Source organism: Pungitius pungitius, chromosome 1, assembly GCF_949316345.1.
Source record: "Pungitius pungitius chromosome 1, fPunPun2.1, whole genome shotgun sequence".
Taxonomy (NCBI): Eukaryota; Metazoa; Chordata; class Actinopteri; order Perciformes; family Gasterosteidae; genus Pungitius; species Pungitius pungitius.
The window spans coordinates 25,721,561-25,741,359 of NC_084900.1; the positions used below are offsets into that span (position 1 = coordinate 25,721,561).

The following is a 19,799-nucleotide window of genomic DNA, read 5'->3' on the forward strand; positions in this document are numbered from 1 at the left end:
GCATGAGCACTTACCGCCAATCACTCTACAGCTCAGTTTGTGTAATGACATTTTAGCTTCTCTGTACTGTATTTCTAAATAAATTCAGGAGATGAATCTCAGAACTACAACCATCCGTCCCTGTGTGCATTTCTCCTGCTGTATCTGTTATTTACGGCCTGCATTCGTTTTTTCGTCTTTGATGTTGACTGAATGGCTATATGGATTGTATTTGTATAGCGCTTTTCTAGTCTTCCACCCACTCAAAGCACCATACAAATCACCTGCCTTCTCCCACACACACATGGAGTGCCAATCCTCCTCTTCCAATGAGAGCCCTATAAGTTGGGGCCTAACTCAGAACATTTTCATCTTAACTTTCTTTTTTCGTTTGGTGTTGTCGTACGAGTGACCCACTTTAGTTTGAGCAAACGCTCCTAACGTCAGATAACCGTGGAAATGGTCGGCCTTAACGGGACAAATGCCACGGGTGCTTTCACGCAAATTAGGATCCAGATTTCAGTAAAAACAGCACAACTAAGACACTAGTAAAATCTATCCGTTTTTTTTAAACGCTCAGCAAAAGGATTAAGGGACCCGAGTGCTCTTAAGGAACATACCTTCAATGAAATAAAGAAATGGTTTGGTATGAAAATGGCTTAAATCGAAAAAGGAGGTGATCAGTGACTGCAGTGGGAGGAGGTGCCAGGAGATCTGCACCATGGAGATGGGTGAGAGAATAGGTCCTGCACTGCACTTTGGGCTAAAAAGTGACCAGTGAGTCAGAGAGCATGGTGGCATGTAAGTGTAAACATGTTGGCATGTCATGCATGACCACCAACTGACTCAGACTATTCTGCATTTCTCTCTCACGCCTCCTCGACCTCTGCAGCCGGGCGTCGTCCTGCAGGGAAGCGTCCATCCCTCTGAGCTGAGTGACTGTCGCCGACACCAACGTGGAGATTTGCTCCTCCACATCTTTTTCTTCAATGGAGCCGTGACACGTCTTCTATTTGGGAGTTTAGTCTTGTTTCAAAACACTGCGGTTTGAATTAGATGACAATGATGTGAAGGTGCAGACCTGCTGTAAGGTGTTTTTACAGTTTTTAGTAGCTTGCAATTTTTTGACTAAATGACCATAAAACATTCCCAGGTTTACCTAGATTAGGAATAATCTCCCCAATGATTGTCTTTAAAAAAAAAAAAAACCTAAAGAGAATGTATATAGGAAAAAACATAACAGATTATAACTTGATTTATGAGAAGTAGAAGTGGTAACGTTTCACACGATGGAGGAGGAATCGGGATAAATGCTTCCTCATTCGTTTGGTCAGTCAGAGGGTTTTTAAAATGTGATTTGTCTGGATAGTGTGATAAGACTTAATTCCACTTTCCCACTGAAACAACCCCCTCCTCCCCCTACTCATGCCCACTAACATATTGCTCTGGTCTTTCGTGAGATATTGGTATCTGCATTGATTCCTTGGATGAATGAATCACCGGTATTTGTTTATTTTAAATCGGCTCCAATTGTCATTGGTAGAAAGATTGAGACCTGGGAGGACTTGCCAATTTCCACGCCTCCCGTTTGTGTTTCAGTTGCTGCACAGGAGACCTGTACCCACTCCCTCTCTGCCAGCTGGTTGGTCACTTGCTTGTAAACCAGGGCGTCCTTCACCTGGCCTGTGATCTGCTTACGGATGGCCTTTGACCCTCAGTTCTTTGATTTCATTCTCCAGCCAGTTGTGCATCTTTTCTTTTGCTAAATCGTTGTTATTTATCTGGTTCTGAACTCATTATAAACTCCTGTGTATATATTTGAAGAAAATGCATACACCTATTCAAAACAAAAGAACAATACTACACATTCAAATATATACATATATAATCCATTATTTTAAATGCATTTAGTTTTAGCTTGTTGACATTTTTTACACAAAATGTTGATACTTTAAACTATATCTTTCATTCAAGTCTCCAAAGTCGCATTTGTCCATTTGAAGAACATTTTTAACATTTTTGGTGAGATTTTGATTTCTTTGCATAGCGAGTGAAAGTCACTTTTTGGCTTTCCCTCCGGAAAGAATTGTCCCTTCTTGATGTGCGAGTCTGAAGATCACTTCGACTAGCAGACAAACAAAAATACATATTATATACATACACACACATGCTGAAGACCGGGCAGTGTAGTTCAGACTGCAGTTACTCCACCCCAAAGTGGGTGGCGCTATTAGTCAAACACCTCTGGTCCTGCACGGGAATACACCACGGAAGAAACACAGCGCAGTTCACTGGTTCCGCACATAGGGAAACAGCCGATGCGGTCCAATAGCCCCCATCGATCCGCCTGTTAGCTGGCACGCGATTCGGCCGCGCGGGTTTTACAGGCGGCCTGAGCACTGAAGGCGGTGAGACGGCGTTCTGAACCGCGGACTATGAGACGGGTGTGAATGCGCCGACAGCCTGCGCGTGTTGTGGTGATGGAGAACATGGAGGAGTCTTCGCCCCTCCGGATCACCCCGACCGTCCGGGCGCTGAGCTCCGCACTGCGGGGGAAGCGGGAACAGGTCCCCGACTGCGGGCAGCTGGACGGCGAGAGAATCTCCCCTGACCCGGAGAAGCTTTGGTTCAAGGAGAGCAGCGCTAAAAACCTGCGCAACAGAGACTTCTTGTCCCCGACCACGATGCTGAACACGCTGTATGCGGGCGGCCAGGTTGGTGTGACTGATAACTTAACTGTTGGCTTTGCGAGCCATATAAAAGGTCTATTTCGCAGCGTTTAGGCCTTATTATCCTAAAGTTTATACACTGGAAGACGGAGTCACAGCCGGGCATGTTCAGTATTTCTGGTTCAACTTCGGACGCTTTGACATTGTATTCGTCCACGCTGTACAGTAGTATAGTTCCGTCCGTGACAGCTAACTGGAGCGATCGATTCAGCTACGCGCAGTGATATTTAAATGGACGCATGGCGTGGTTCGGTTTTCAAACGTGAGTCGGCGCCACCGGAACTATCTCCTCTATCGCGCAGCGCTGAGGGCAATTGGTGGAAGGAGGTGAACGCCGACTCGAGGCCGTCATCTCGTCAAATCATGAAGACGTTTGAAGTCACTACCGAGGCGGCTGCGATCCGGGGCCGCTGTTGTTGCCTCGCCGTGATCGATCCGACAATAACCGCCTGCGGCAAGCATTATTATACGTGCGATGTGGGTCAGCTGACTGGCTGTGCTGCAGCTGGGAGTCTCAGGCCTCTCTCCTCCTTCACATCAGGGTGTCACAAAGTGTGACGTCATTTCGCTTATATCTCAGTGTAAATAATTAAACAAATGCACCTTGCACATGTAGGCGTGCTCATACATCCTTGTATAAGAGGAAGCTGATATTTCTGTATGTTGTATACTCTATGAGAATGTGTGGTGCTTTCACAGATACACTGAGAAGTACTCTGTATATTACAAGTATCAAATTACATAGATTTCTACAAGTACAACATCCACTGATACATACTTGGCAAGTTTGTCTTTTTTCCCTCCACATCTTTTCCCTCCTCAAACATTCACATGTTCTTTATTTATGGCTGCATGTGGGCCAGTCTCTAATCGCTCCATTTATCCTCCCAGGTCCCTCCATCAGTGATGTCCAGAGTACTGAGCCTCCGTGGCAGTGGGATTCTCCCTGTGGCTGCTGGGGAGGTGATGGGTGAGGGGCTGAGGGTGAGGGTGGACCGGCCCGCAGCCTTCAAGGCTGTCCTGGCAGACGGAGCCACGGAGTACCGGAAGCCCTCAGGCCGGAGACAAGGCTGTTTGGTGCTCAACTGCCCCGCGCTGCATCCAAAACCCAACACACCCACCCCTGATACCCTGACTCTGGGCCAGCTGAGGACTATTCTGTTGGCTGACCACATGGGGGCGCTGCTGAGGAGGCAGGGGTGAGTCCCTGGGTCAATTGCCGATTTCTACATTTTCCGCACGCATCGACTCCTTTGAATGCTTTTTTGCATTCTTCTTATTCTTTTGCAGTTTGTAGATGTCACCTCAGACTCAATATTTCCTGAATAAATTATGAGTTAATTGAAAAAGTAGTAGGTAGTTAAAATAGCTCATGAAAGTTAATGTTAAACGCAGCCATGGATTAAAATGCATGCTGTACTAAGTTCCAATCTCCTGACCTGTCTCAGATTTGCAGTGTCCTATTGCCCCACGCTTCCCGAAGACAGCGACCTCATTGCCTTCCTCCAATCCCTGGGCATTGATTGGCCGACGACACCGGCCAACTGGACCAACGAGGAACGAGAGGAAAAGATCCAGGAGGCTCTGGAGAGCTCCCCGTATAGAGAGAGGGATACGCAGAGAGGCAGGAGGCCCAGCGGAGGGGGAGGGAGGAAGGCGGAGGCGGAGGGGGAGGGGGAGAATGAGGAAGCTCTCAGGGTCAACCTGAAACGTGTGTTCCAGGAGGAGGGGCTGCTGGGATACGACCCCAGCCTCGGTACCTGCGTAGGTGAGGTCACAAGGAGATTTTCTGATTCAACAGATTTTTGATTTAAAAAAAAAAGAAAAATGATTTCACATATGTTGTTGAGATGAATCCTGACAGTAACTGACAGTTCAATCAATAACACTCTTGATCACATAGAGCAACATTGCTTTGTATCTTGGAACATTAGTCGTGTGTGAATGTGTGTGTGTGTGTGTGTGTGCGCGTGCGTGCGTGACCCATTTGACACTTAATAGGATTTCCATAGTGCTACTGGAGGTCAAAGTCCCACAGGAAACTTCTAACAGATGGGATTAAATTGCATGTGATTTAGCTGACGCTTTCATCCAAAGCGAAGTTCATTTCAACCATAGGGATACAAACTCAGGAGAGCAAGAAACAATAGAGTGCAATTTCGTCAAAAAAGCCAGATTTACACTAACTTTCTGCCAGTCAGCAAATGCGTGTAGTTCCCAAAATGTGGCACTCTTCCAGTCATGCCATGACCGCGTTGCATGTGTGGCCACGTCCAATTTTGTCCACTGGAGAAATACTTCCTCCTGCTGTGGAGCCGTGCTGGCTGCGCCTACATGAACCAGGGTGCATCGTTTGCGAGGGGGGAGTTCTGCTACGTCTCTCTAAGAAAACAAGATGCGCTTCAGTACCATCACTCAGTGTTTCTGTTTCCCTTCCAACAATAAGCCAACTCCGGTCTGCAGAGAAATAGATGAAAATCTTCACTTTATCTTATGAAGATTAGCTGGATAACAGGCTTGTGGTGTTGTATATTTACTAATAAGACACTTTTTGGTGCATCTGTTTCAGTAAACAGAGACAGTGTTTCTCACTTGGCCCAACTGGAACTAGCCACTGCCAACTGCACAGTAAGACACACACACACACACAACCAGCTTTGCAGTATTCGAACGCACTGCCGACTTCCTTATTTCCACCATTAAAAAATTATAGAGGAAAAAAAACGCTCATTGATTCATATGTCTTTGCTGTCTCTTTTGTAGGTAGCCACGGCAACAGCGTTACATGTGACTTCCTGCCAAGATGAGTTCCGTCAGCAGCAGATCGCAGTGCTGTGGAGAGCAAGTGGAGCAACACACACACAGGTAAACCTCACGCACATGCACGCGCACACGCACGTTCCTCTGCGTTGCTATTTTCACCTGCTGTGCTGTGTGTGTCGGCAGAGACATCTGGTGTGTGGGCCTGTGAAGACTCCTGGCTCTCACCTCACGGCTGCACAATATCTGCAGTAAGCCACGTCGCTGTCCTCGTCTGCTGTTGTGTCTCTGCTCTCGTCCTCTCGTCTTTTATCCACACTTCTGTCTCTGTCTTCAGGTTCCTCTAACTTCCCTCCGTCCCCACTTGGTCTCTTTGCCCTCCCCCCTCTTTCCTCCAAACAGACGTCCATTATCACTAAAGACACTCTCCCTCGGATCTTGTCTACGCTGTGAAATTGCCGCTTTAATTAAACTCGATTAAAAGCACACTAATGGGCGTTGATGGCTCTATCTGGATCTGTGTTATCGCTGCATATTTTTAGCCTCAGCTGTCTTGTGTGAACAGGGCTCCTTTTTCTGTTTCTTCCTCCGCGTTTGCTGCAGACTGAGAAGAGGTCAGATGAAGGAGGCCTCAGAGATGAAGTATGGAGATCAGGTAGAAGGTGTGTGTGTGTGTGTGTTTATGTACTTATTCGTTGTTATTAACATGCTCCCTTACTTACCTAAGGGACCTGAACGATACTAATTTGCAATACCTCCTCCTCTGCCCCTTGTAGGTCAGACATGGGATGACATCATCCGGGTCATGACCTCTGCCACGGTCCGATTTGAGTTGCTGTCGACGGTCCACACCAGTCCCGTGAGTCCTCATCACACCGGTGTCATGCGGGCTCTGTTAGAAATGAACTATTTTCACCTCCTGTCACTGTGACAGGCACGCTTTCCTGTGTTACACTCTGGGATTTATTTCCACCAATTAAAAGAAAGAAAAAAAATCAGCTAAATAAAGGGATAACATTTTGATCATTTTGACACAGTTGGATATTAAGAATGTGGTCATTATATTTTCAATATATTAACCCACATTTTATATTACATTAATGTGTGTGCACAAGAAAGCACATACAATAACATCCTTAAATATACTATCGGTGTAATTCATACACAGGAAGTTTATCCATGGACAACAAAGAATTGCTGTTGATTAAATCAAAGACTTGACAGTCCGCTCTTGAATGTAGTCTGTTGTGAAGGAAGGACCGACCAAGCTGTTGTTGATGATGTTTAGGTGACACTGGACGTGCAGCGAGAAGGGGGCGTGTCCACCAAGGGGCCGAGGGGAGGCGTGTTTGTCATGTATAACTGTGCCAGGCTGCACACTCTGTTTGACAGCTACGAGAGAGGAGTGGAGAAGGGTGAGCGTTTTGTGTGTCCTCCAACAAGTAAACCTGAAGGAATGGTTTGAATTAGCATCAAATCAATTGACCAAGCTGATACAATCATTTGAGAATGAAACGGCTTTAAACAACGGGTTGTTTTAGGATTGCATCACGTTACTTCTTATTGTATCTGCAGGTTTATACCCTGAAATCCCTGAATGCTCCCAGCTAGACTTCACCGCTCTGAAAGAAGAGGTACCATGTTGTTATCTTCTATGCTCTTCTAATCCTTACATTGCTTTAGGTTTTCTATATTTTTACCTGTCTTTCATTCCATAAAAAAAACAATAATCCTATTGGGTTGTCTCTGTTTTGACTGACAGGGCGAGTGGCTTCTCCTGTTCAATTACCTCATTCCCTTCTCCGAGCAGCTGGACCAATCAGGACAAGCGTTGGACTGTGAAGGGGGTGGAGCCAGAGTCAACATTAAGACTGAACAGGTCAGGCGATGGAGATTTACTGATTATTGATCAAAGGTGTAGATGTTTATCTAATTATCTAACTCTAAGGGCTTTTTGTGTTCCTCAGATCTGTAAATTTCTGGTGTCTCTCAGTAAAGACTTCAGCTCGTACTACAACAGAGTCCATGTGCTGGGGGTGAGGATTTATTTACCATATATATGTATAAAGTATGTTTCATATATTGATTGAAAACAAAAATGAGCACTCCTTAAATACAAATAATGTTAATACACTTTATGTGCGTTTCCTTCCTGTTTTACGTCATATGGAGATTAGTGTGTCACTGAATACTGTAGCACTAAAAACAAAACCCCATCAGCTCAGCCTGCAGTTGGCAATATTTAATATTTTTCTTGCTCTCATCTAAATCTCCATTTTCATCATCACTTTTCATTTCTTCTTTCTTAACTCCACCACACACCTTCTCATCTTTCGTTTTTTTCTTTCTTCTTTCCAGGAGCCGTTGCCTCACCTCTTCAACCAGATGTTTTGTCGTCTGCATCTGTTGGGCGCGCTGCGAGAGCTTTACCACTGCGCCCTGGACACCCTGAACCTTCCCCCCATCCGGCAGCTATAGCTTAGTCCCGACTCAGCCGCCCCGTGATCACTACTTCCACACACAGTCACCTGTGTCTAGCACTCGTCGCTTCATCTCCTACATGTTTCTCAGCTAAGGCAGTCAGCTTTCCCCTCATTTTTGTTGAACTATTTGTGACCTGCGATCTGCTCCATGGAGATTGCAAGAAGTGAAGAAAGAAGGTAGAAAGATAGCTTCAAAGATGGGATGTATTTTTCTGTTTACGTCCTGCCAGATCATTTTCAATTCTTCTCTAATAGGCACAAACAATCCACATAAGTGAACCAACTTTCTAAATTGCAACATTATTATCGCAGCCACACACACACACACACACACTTTTTATTGCTAAAGGCCTCTTTGCAACACAAACATCTTGGTCACTGCCTGAAGAAAGTGTTTTGGTTAATAAGCCTTGCGTATGTGCGCTCCCATTTCATGTATGTAACCCTTCTTGTATTTATCAATTCCACACAGATATTTATTGTCGTTTGAAAAAAACAAACAAAAAAAAGGTGCATAATATATATATATATTGCCTATCTGAGTCTTAATGGCGGTATTCCTACAATTATTCAGGCCCTCCAATCCCACTTATCCTGCGTGACAAATCACCAATGTTCACTGTCAACCAACCATGTACCAGCTATAACAGGTGTTCATAAGTTACTTACAGAAGCAGTGCATTAGCAGCATTAGGGCATTGTGCCATAAAGTTAGGAAATGCATGAAATGGCATGACAAATATATATATATATATATATATATATATGAAGAGTTTTATGCCAAAAAGAATTATTTATACATTTTGGTAATGACCTATAAGTGATCCTTAAAATGTGTTCCCATTTCGTCTGTCTGTTGAAATGTGCCATAGCTTTATTTAACTCTCTATGACATTATTTTGTAAGTTGGTGTTTTTTCTTTTTAGGTGAATATGTCATGTTGGAACAAAACAATCAGTGTACACGAGTATCGAATGTACTCACTCAACGATGCTCAATAGACCTTATGGACTGTTACGTGTGACTTTCTATGGGAATGGGATGTTAAAAATATTCTGATCATTTACAGTGACTGTAATTATCACAGTATTAAAGCAGGAGGATGCACAATGAGGGGTTTTCTTACCTTAAAGTGTTTGTTGCCTCACTGTTAATGTAAACACATGTACTGCGCGTCACGTGTTTCTCTGGATGCCGTGTTTAAACCCCCATGGCCTCACAGCGCTGACCTTCTTCCCCCGCCTCTTGTTCTCTTCACCCTCATCTTTGCCACCCTTACTCCTTTCCTTCTGCTTAGAGCTCTTCCGTCCCTTTATCCCCTACTGTATTATGTACTCGCATTCAGGGCGTAAGCCGGCCTGTCCTACTTTTAGTGCCACTAGATTTGGAAGTTCAAGTAGCTTCTTATCCGTTTTCTTCATGGTCCTGATGTAATTGTTAATAAAAAGACAACTCGAATGCTTTTAACTGGAGCAAAAATAATGCCTCTTAAAGAGATAATGAATTAGTCATCCGATAAAGCCTTGGGGCAGATGTCAGTTTGGCATCAGCTGACAGCATTTACTGCTCAAGGTCACAGAACATTCCTTCCTGTCCCTAAGTGTCTTCATTTGCCTTTGCCCGTGTATTCGTCACCCCTCTGAATGTAAATATTAACGTTAACTCTCCGACACATCTGTCTGCCTGCGGTTTCTGTGTCTGTCCTCTCCGCGGAATAATACAAAATAAAACACAACAGACTCTGTGTGTTGGTCTTTGAGATGTACAGTATATACAGATTCTGTGATTCTATTGATTTTTCCCATCATGCGCCACTACATCTAATTTATTGTGTGATCTGTTGTGAGTGAGCGAGTGTCAAATAGGACACGCTGCTGCATTCACTTAGGAACTTCCTACACACTTAGTAAGCAGTTAGATGCAGATGCAAATGATTAGTTCATGAAACACGTCTGGAATATGACGCTGGGTACATGTACTGTATTTATCTTACCACTTCTAAATGTACATATTTCATGAATATCTAATAATGAATACAGTGTGTTTGTATATATATATATATTGTCTCACCTTCTTTTATATGTACATTGTTCTTTCATATATCTAATTTCTCCTAATTTCTTTCCTTTTTTGTGGTTCCCACCAGTCTTCCTGATTTCCGTTTTCTTTTCATTGAGCTTGATCTCTCTTTGCATTTAGTGAGTGAGAAAGAAAAATAGTGGAAGGAAATACTGTTACGGTATTTCCTATAATGCTCTGTGCCCATGGTGTGTGGGTCAGATCACATGCACACTGGGGACGGTAAATTTGTTTTAAAAGGTCAGCTTTGATAATTGATATATATTTACATTGCATATTCTCTCTATCACACACACACACACACACAGAACCTTCTCCTTCTCAGCATTGAATGAAATCTGTACTTTTTAAGCTGCAATCAATTAAATACTTCATTTCATCCACTAGTTGATTAATGGATTGGTAACATTTTGATTTTTTAAATGGCTTTAGACTAAAACAAAAAGTGAGGGACACATTTGTCACCATAGTAATTGCATGATAAGAGGTAATAAAATATTAATTTGTTTTCTTTTAATTAACAGCAGCACTGACAAATACGCTGATTGTCTTTATTCTAATGCTATTAGTGTAGAATTTCCCCGTGGTCAAGGTCACCGTTGGTAATTAGCATGCAGCCTACGTAGGAGACCGTGTGGGTAATTTTCATTAAGAAAAGATGATTACTCATTGGTTTCTACAGTAATCCTACTGCACAGCTGTTCTCCAATTAGCAGGAATATGGATTTCAATAATCATATAGAAATATAATTACAAGAAACTTAATAATTGGGAGGATTATGTTGTGTTAATAAGCATGTGGGAGAAAATCATCCATCCAAGCTACCTTTGTATGCCTTTTTATAAAATATATTTATATTATATATTTCTTGGTGGTTAATTTTGAAGGCCTTGAACCATTGTGGATAATAATTTCCCACAAATTACAGTAGGACCGTCACAGTTATTAAATTAATCCTCTGATCTGTGTTATGTAAAAACCATTACACTTTGGATATTCAATCCTAGAATTGCATTACAGGACTCGATATCTTCTGCATTCATGTAGAAGTTTATGTTATTGTGGAGCTTGCAGACTTTGTTTGGAAGTTACTCATTTGATTTATGGAGTATACACACAAGACATAAAGCAGCTTCTTTCTCCGGAGTAACTTCACATCACTTCCAGACAAAATTATTTCAACTCGTGACCGTGAGCGAAGGCCAATAAACGCGTCTCGCTGGTGTTAATCATGTGCCTCCTCTTTCTCACACCCTGTCCTGACCTGCGCTAATGAGCTGCGGCCAGCAGTGTCGGCCTCTGCTGAAGATGCTGGAGTAGTTCTCAAATCACATTGCGTGTGCTCTTATGTGAATTTGAGAACTACCCCATATGCATATGCTCTCAGCGCTTCTTTCTTTACATCATCTTTACAGATCGTAAAAGTGAGTGAGTATATGCATAGTGCTCAGTCATTGACGGTATATACAGTATATATCTTATGTATATATTGGTTTGTTGTTTTTTGGCATGTGCGTGTGTGTGTGTTACCGTCATCTTTTCTTGGGTGTGCCGTCTCAGGATATGAAATCGGTCACAATACTCATACCTCATACCTGACATTAAACATGACCACTGACTGGAAGGCGTGCAGAGCAATGATGTAATCTCACTGCAGTACAACATGTTCACCGCATGGTGGCGATGCCCTGATATGTTTATCAGCTGACTCGCACATTGTGAACCCAGACAGACACACTGTGAGTGAAGGTGATGTACAGTGGTCTTCTTATCCTCTGTACAGTATTCTCAATGCGGTCATAGGATGTATTTTAAAGTCATAAAAGCCGAAGATAATGTGAATATGAATAAAAATAATGGGATGGAATAAATAAATAACTGGTTACAGTTGCTGGCACTAAAGCTGAGTGGTTGACAACCCTCCTCAAAGTACGCACATAAATAAGCTGGAAATAAGCATCGTGCATAGCTTTCCCAACATGAGGAACTGCTGTCTGCCATATGTTAACATCTGCCTTTTCATTCTCACAACTGTGTAGCTTTTAGGGTTTTCTATTGTTTGTCAAGTCATCAGTACTAATGAACTACATCACAGCTGTCTCAAAAGGGAACAGACAACTCTCACCAAATACACAACAACTAACTCACAATAAGGTGTTTTACTGTCAGAAAACGATGATCAATTATGAATTTGCCTTTTGCAATAGAATTCATGCATCTGAACTGGAGCTATGTAGTAATTAGTCGGCAGCATGCAAAACCATGTCCATGCATTTTAAATCTGAAACTGGGGTTTTCTTTCACAGAATGAAAGCTGCTGCTTTGCATGTGTGTGTCAATTCTGTTACTCTGTGTTGGTGCAACTCAAAGCCCAATGGAAAAATAATTCGAATATTTCCTGGCGACAGCAGGGAACCCGTGCAATGCAAAAAAACATTTTATTATTGAGCAATTTTTTGCGGACACGATGCAAGGAATCAGACCCACAACAAGCTTTGATCAGCAGCTGTGCCCAGTTTGCCAGGTTGCCAAGGCTCAATTTGTGCATTTGAGTGGCTTCTTTCCCTTTTTTCCACAAGTGTCTATTATTAACTCCGCTTTTATGTGGATCACCTGGACAAACGCAGCAGAAAACCCAGACGTCAACCGTGCCCGATGTATCTGTAATGCACCTTCGGACTGAGCACAAGACAAATGACAATGGACCCTTTTATTTTTTGTTGCGGTGTAGTCAAGGCAGATCTAGAAGGCTTCATCCCTCTCATCTCCCTCTACGCCAATCAGAAACACTCCCCTTTACAAGACCCCCGCTTGCTTGTCAATCACTCCCCTCGGGCAATAGGTTGGAGAGAGACAAAAGGAGGGAGGGGAAGCAAGAGAAAAGGGAGCAAAGAGGAGGGGAGGTGGGTTTGACCGTGAAAGTGCTTGATAAACACAGGGATGGGTTGTTAGAGGGAGCGCAGCATGTAGAGTAATTGCTGTGAGTGTATCCACTGTCTTGAAGAGAGATGAATGAATGGGGTCAGGGACGCCCCTGAGAATAAAGAGAGAGAGAGAGAGACGGCTTGATAGAGTGAGAGAAAGGGGGCTAGGACGGACTGAATGCATGAGGTGGAAATGGACTGAGAGGGGACTGTAACCAGGAACGACCTGGAGAGAGGCAGATAAAACACACGTAGGGAGGGGTGACAGAGCATGGCTGATGGTTTGGCCGGCCCACTCGCTGTCCATAATGACTGTAGTCTTCTTTATTTACATCTGAAAACATGCTAAACTGGGAATAAAAATGAGTTCCAGCTCAAGACTTGCAAGTTTTCTTATGGATGGAGGGCGGTGTGAGAGATATTGAATCATGGGATCGGTTCATTCCTTTTCCAGGATCACAAATCGGCAAATATGTCTTGCAGTTTTATTGCTGGACACACAGTGTCAATTTACACTGATAACAAAAGTCTGTCATCAGTGTGCGTTCCCCCCTCACACACACGGTAAAGGACGAGCTTTCAAACCCCTTCTCAAGTCACCAAACCTCACATCCGCACAGAGAACCCCCCCCTTTAGCAGAATAGGAAACGTGACTATAATCAAACCACATGTCTGAATGGAGACGGGCTGGAACATCTATGAAGATCCCTCATTAGTGGGCATCAGAATGTGCTAAAAAAGAGTAAAGGGTTCTTGTTCTATTGGCTTTTTCTAAAATGTCTGTGAATCACCAGGGATGGGTTCCCCTTCAGTAACGGCCCTGTTCTAAAGTGAGTCAGTACGACTGAAGGGAAGCTGCCGCTATCCCCCCGGACTGCTAGTGTGGAATAATCCCCTCAGCATCCTGAACATGTGGAGCGCTCTGTGGACCGGGGGCCCTTTCATTAATTGCCAAAACAGTTGCAAATTCTCCCGTCGAGTGACAGGCAGGAGACTGCTAGGGGGTTTGGTCATGATAGGGGTGGAGAGTGGGTTGGGGGGGGGAGGAGGTGTAGTAGAAGCAGGGTCTGTGTTATACAATAATTGAATAAATTGAGTATTGTGTTAAATGAAATCACATAAATTACAATTCTGGGTGTACGTAATTGCTGTGAGCCGCGGCCGCTAGCCCGGGGCTATGGTGGCTGGTGGTGGAGGAGGGGGCTGGCAGTGATGCGCGGCCCCTGGGAGGAATTATCCAGCAATTTTTGGTTTCTTTTATAGACATCAAAAGGCAAAGAGACAGCCTGACAGTTTATTAAAGTGTCAATGAGGGTTAAAAGGAATCCCATCCCTTTGGTTGTTTGGTGCATTTACACAAAGAAATATTACTCCTGCAGCTAAATTGGAGTTTGGGAAAACAATACATTTTAGAAGTACCGACCTGATCTTCAGAAACAAACAGGGTAGGATTTGTCAATGCCACATTTAATCAATTATATAATTAGAAATCCATCATCAAACTAATTGACTGAATGGAAGACTGTGTGGACACTGTCACACGGGACGTGACTCAGTACACAAATGTCGTCCTGGAAGGTGGGGGTGATCTATAATATATAAGTAATCAGTCATCAGGATAGGACGTCGTTTGTGATTCATGCTGCAAAGTGTCTTTTGCTCGTCAAAGCAGCTTAAAGTATAACGTTAGCACGTGTGTCCACAGAGGTGTGTGTGTGTGTTGCGTGTGTGTGTGTGTGTGTGTGTGTCTTTTGGGCCATCAGATAACTCGGTCCCTCCCTCCCACAGCGGAGATGGTCAGATTTAATCAGATAAACTCTCGATGCAACAGCTGTCACCCAGACCCGGCCTGTCTGTGTCCCAATCTCTGTGCCCCCCCCGACCCCCTCTCTCCCCCCTTCGTCCCTCCTCCATTCCATCTCCACTTAATGCCTCCCTCTGCCTCCATATCTCTTCTCTGTATCCGGACCTCTCTCAGTATGTGTATGCAAGTGTACTTAGGAAGACCCACGTGTGTACACCCAGCATGCATCTGGCCGAACACACACACACACACACACACATGCATACACACACAAGTACTCTCCATTATCCCTGATTCAGCAGATGAGTATCTGGTTTGATACAGTTTTCCTCATTACAAACAGAAGCAAACACACAGAAGCCAGTGCACACGTGTGGTGTTGGATGTTGCAGCAGATGTTCTGTTGAGAGATTGAATTCCTACGAGTGGGCAGCATGGGCATTTGACAGCTCACAGTCCCAAAGTGTGGGGTGTGGCTCTTATCTTGGCACAGCGTCACTGTGTCAGCCTATGCCACCACTCTCCCAGTTAGAGGTTGGGTTAAAGTGCTGTAAAGTGATCTACTGTATGGCTGTTGGTTCTGTGTCAACAAGGAAACAAAATCTCAGCATCGTTAAGACTGTGGTATGAAAAAACAAACATACCCAGCTCCACATCGATGTATACGTTGGGTCCATGGGTACAGCTACGATTACGATCTTGGCTTCCATTTATTATGAAAATAATTAGGGCTGTCAAATGATTAAAAATTTTAATCAAATTAATCAGAATTTCCTGTGTATTAATCATGATTAATCACACCTGAATCCTAACCATTTTTTCTTTCTGAAATGCATACTAAAGATAAATAACAGGACACAGATACATAATTATCATTATTATCATCATTATTATTTTTTACATAAATACATGCTATTGATATTTGATTTTTTTTTTAAATAATCAAAAAAATAATGCACAGATTATTATCAAATAATCAAAGCAATGTTATTTGATAAGTTACAGACTGATTTCCCTGCATGGCTCTAGAAGGGTCTCGAGCCTCTGCAGTTTATCCCACTCTGCTGTGAGTTTGTGCTCCTGATGGTCAAGGGCTGCGATGACCAGACATGACCAGACATGTCAACCCTCCCGATGTTTCAAAGCCCCTCCCGAAAATCTCCCGGACCGACCTTTCTCCCGATTTCCACCCGAACAACAATATTGCTGCACCACCCGTCACTGGGCGCGCCGTTTCAGACCGCACAATAATAAAGGTTACACCTTGAAGTCGAGCGCGGCGATTAGAACAACTGGCGCTGCAAAGAAATCCGCTAGCACCCCCCATTTCAGTGTGAAATATTCCCATACCTGGGAGGATTGCATTGGCTTCTCTTCCTCCGCATGTTTCAGAACAGTATTACGGGTCTCTCCGATGGTCTTTCCTCAGCGCTGCAAAGCTCTGCTGGGCGGAGATTTTTTTCTTCTCTGTTCTGCTGCGCTAGAACCGGGGGGGGGGGGGGCGCAAACGACTTGCTAAACCTGACGGCCTGACATATGCCTGCAGGTGGCAGTAATGTGTTGTATAGGATGAAGTGCATTCCCTAGAAGAAGAGTCACTTTCCTGACCTGAATCATTTGTCACGCTGCGCATGCGTGAAATGCGTCAAAAAAATTGACGTAATTAACAACAAACAGCTAATTAACGGCGTTAACGCCTAAAAAAAAAAATAATGTGATGAAGATAAAACAATTATGGGGCTGCATTCCCTTTTGCAGTGATGCTTTGTTTTACACGAAGGGGACATCTTTCCCTTGCAGGATGCTCACAGCTTCTGCTCCACACCTCCCTCGGCCCTCGCCAGCTTCCCCGTGGACTCGCTGGGAGAGACTCTGTCACGCTGAACCAGTGCCAAGTGAACAGGAGTATGATGCCAAGATTTGTTTCTTTTTTGACTGCATCCATTCAAAACTGTATTTGAGGAGTGACGGCTATTGCTGTTGTGTGTGTGGCCTCGGGGTCTGCTGTAACATTGTCTGTTCACAAAGTGGACCTGGAATGTAGAATCTTTACCACATGCAGGTTTTCCCAAGGCCAGCAGTCATTGTCCATGTTGAAATATCCAGTAAAGCTCGCTTTGAGGCATTTTAATGAAATGGAAGCTGGTACCTCAGCCCAAATGTGAATCAAAGGAAAAGTTGAGCACACATACAGAGGCTGATACAGACTGTGCAGTGGTTGTAGAAAATAAACACAACTCCTTTCTGTTTTTTAAATAGTGTTTGGGAGTCGCCTGATCACAGTCGGCTGATCACAGGCAACAAACAGTAATGACAGGATGTTACCAAAACTCTCTCTCGTGCCTTGGTGCCAGTGTACAAGGAAACATCTTCAAATTTCAACTTTGTTGTCAAATATCAAGAATTATTTAAAATCCTCAATTGAAACTCTGAAATAAACCACTGAAATGTTAAATTATTATTGAAATAGCAATTTTCTCACACAAACCTCTCCACCAGAATGTTTCAGCACTAATATCCATAACACACATACAATTGTGACCAATTTCCTCTTCCTGTCTGATGGCCAAACCCTCGTCCATTTCGCCCTCTATCATGGCTCAGCTCGTTTAATTGAATATTTAACCAGCACATCATTTCCTCCTCAGGATTCGGGCGCAGGGATGTGATTACACCTGCCACATTCCTTACACATCCATTTCCACAGAGCAGGACTTCAGGGTGGATCCAAGTGGAAGCAAGTCTCACACCGAGCAATGAGTCTACTTAGTTTCTGTATGTTTCACAGTGCATCTGACTCCTAGCTACATGTATGTGGCCCGTATGGACGGGTAGGAACTTTGATTATTTTAGCAAGCGGTGGACGTGAATAATTTAAGCTTTCACAATGGTACTGTGATCATTTTATTTTGAAAATAAATAATCAAAATGCTACCAGTAGGTCTCTCCGTCATCAACTTGTTTGTCTTTGGGGGTTTTTTTGGTCAGAGGAAGCTGCCGTATGCAGATTTTTGTACGCACACCATTGCAAATTGTTGTTGTTGGCCAGAAACGCGGAACCAACCTGAAAGTCCAGGCAACAGCACACGGCAGATTATCAACCGCTCGCTTCGCACCTCCTCGCGTTGCCTCAAATCCCCTTCCAAGGCCCCCGGGCACGGCTGATGCCAAACGTGCACGCTGCGTGAGGAAAAAACTATCAATCAAAAACATAAAAAATACACAAAGCTCAGACATGATGACAAGACAAGGGGAGAGGATATAAAGATGTATTTGAACCAGAGAAACTCACCCGTCTAAAAGGTTCTTACGGTGAAACGATCATCTTTGGATCCTCCCCAAACTCTTGCTGATGCACTTATGATAAGTGGCTGTGTGGCGTAATGGGGCTGAAATGTAAATGCGCTGGAATGCTCTGTGGTTTGGAGACACCTAGAAGAATACCAGATGAGATGATCCCTCTGTTCTGCTCGCCATGTTCCTCGATTCAGTGATTATGTTAAAAAGTCTATTCGTTGTTCGTAGATTTAATGGGGTTCATTTCCTCCATGTAAAGATCACTGGCATTGGCTTCGATTAGGCTGTCAGCTGATTGATTGATGTAAATGGTTTACTGCAATAGATGAAATAAGTCACCAATTGTGACAGTTTGGCTTTTAGCCACAGCAAAAACAAATCCCAGGTGGGACAAGTGGAGGTAGTGCTGCGTTGAACGGCAGCCACTCATCAGCTACTTTGTACTGCACACGAGCTGTGCTGAAATACCACCACTGCACAACTACAGGCTAATCCCAACCGTTCCTCTCTCTGCACGGTTTCACAAGCGCACAGCTTCTGCATGTCATCGGACAAATATGAAAGACTATTGATTTGTTCCGCTATGCAGTTCTTCTTTTTTTTTTACCACTATGATTGTTTCCAACGAGCCTTATCAACTGAATCGGGGATTCCTTCGGCCTGTAGATGATTAAAACGTTTGGAGACAGAGGAGTGAGTCTACGGGTCTCAACCACATCAGTAACAAAGACATCTGATTCTTTTTAAATTAAATTATCGGGATCACCTCCATTGGCATCGCATAGCTTAACTGTGGTGAGTGTTCATGCATGACTTTGCCCAAAGGACCAGGAGCCAATTAATTTAACAGCGCTGGACATTAAGTAGAGCTGACCCTAACAAGTGGAGTGTGAGATGTCCTAACAGGACCAGCGTACAGACAATGAACCCTCTTGACTAGCACTAGGTGGCTTGACTCTGGTCTGGTGTCACCGTAAGGTCAAACTCACATGTTTTTCTGCACTACTTGTAAATAAATGGAAGCAGTAACCATATGTTCATTTTTCCTCCATCCAGAAACTGTTGTTATGTATTTCAACCTCGCTGGGCTGTTCTTCTGTTCAGAAAATGTAATTTATAAGGGTCCTCGCTACGACTAGTTGTAGAGGAACCAACCTTTATCATATTCAAAAAGTTGTTCATTTTGGCATGGATATCTGGACTGTTAAAAAATTTGATATTTTTTAGGTCTCACATTTGGGTACAAAGAAATGTCTCTACAGCGCCCTCTAGAAATTTAAAAAAGACCACACCAGGCCAGTTTCCACCCCCGATGTCCGATCAACTTGAAAGTTGATGCTCTACAAAAAAGTCAATCATAGTATGCAAATGCGCCTAACTAGATTTTCCGCCATTTTGAATTTAGTGAAAAACACATTTCTGGCAGTTTCTCCTAAACGCTGAGATTGATTGTCACGAAACCTTCGGCGACATCATTGTTTTGATGAGATATGGGCTAAATATTATTTTTTGTATCCCGATTCCCAGTATTTCTGTAATCCTATTACACAAAATGATTGACTTCTTGATGCAGTTCCCTTAAAAGACAGATTTGATACAGATTGATCACCTATTGCCTTTTGTCGAACCACGTGAGTAAAATGGCATCGTTCGGGCATTGCTGTAATCCTGTTGCTCATAAGTAATCAGGAGCACAGCTTTTCTAATACTGCTGTGTAGTAAGACCTCTCCCGCCTGGATTA

General features: G+C 43.6%; 1 protein-coding gene across 1 annotated transcript; it reads left to right on the forward strand.

Annotated features, from left to right (window-relative positions):
• The first annotated feature begins 2,168 nt into the window (after nucleotides 1-2,168).
• On the forward strand, nucleotides 2,169-9,691 carry dalrd3 (DALR anticodon binding domain containing 3). Its single transcript, XM_037478514.2, has 13 exons — nucleotides 2,169-2,693; nucleotides 3,600-3,907; nucleotides 4,157-4,476; nucleotides 5,278-5,336; nucleotides 5,472-5,573; nucleotides 5,655-5,719; nucleotides 6,072-6,130; nucleotides 6,245-6,327; nucleotides 6,757-6,883; nucleotides 7,044-7,102; nucleotides 7,231-7,347; nucleotides 7,436-7,504; nucleotides 7,827-9,691. The coding sequence occupies exons 1-13, from the start codon at nucleotides 2,430-2,432 to the stop codon at nucleotides 7,944-7,946; spliced, it is 1,752 nt and encodes a 583-aa protein (XP_037334411.2). The 5' UTR covers nucleotides 2,169-2,429; the 3' UTR covers nucleotides 7,947-9,691.
• Nucleotides 9,692-19,799: the final 10,108 nt, after the last annotated feature.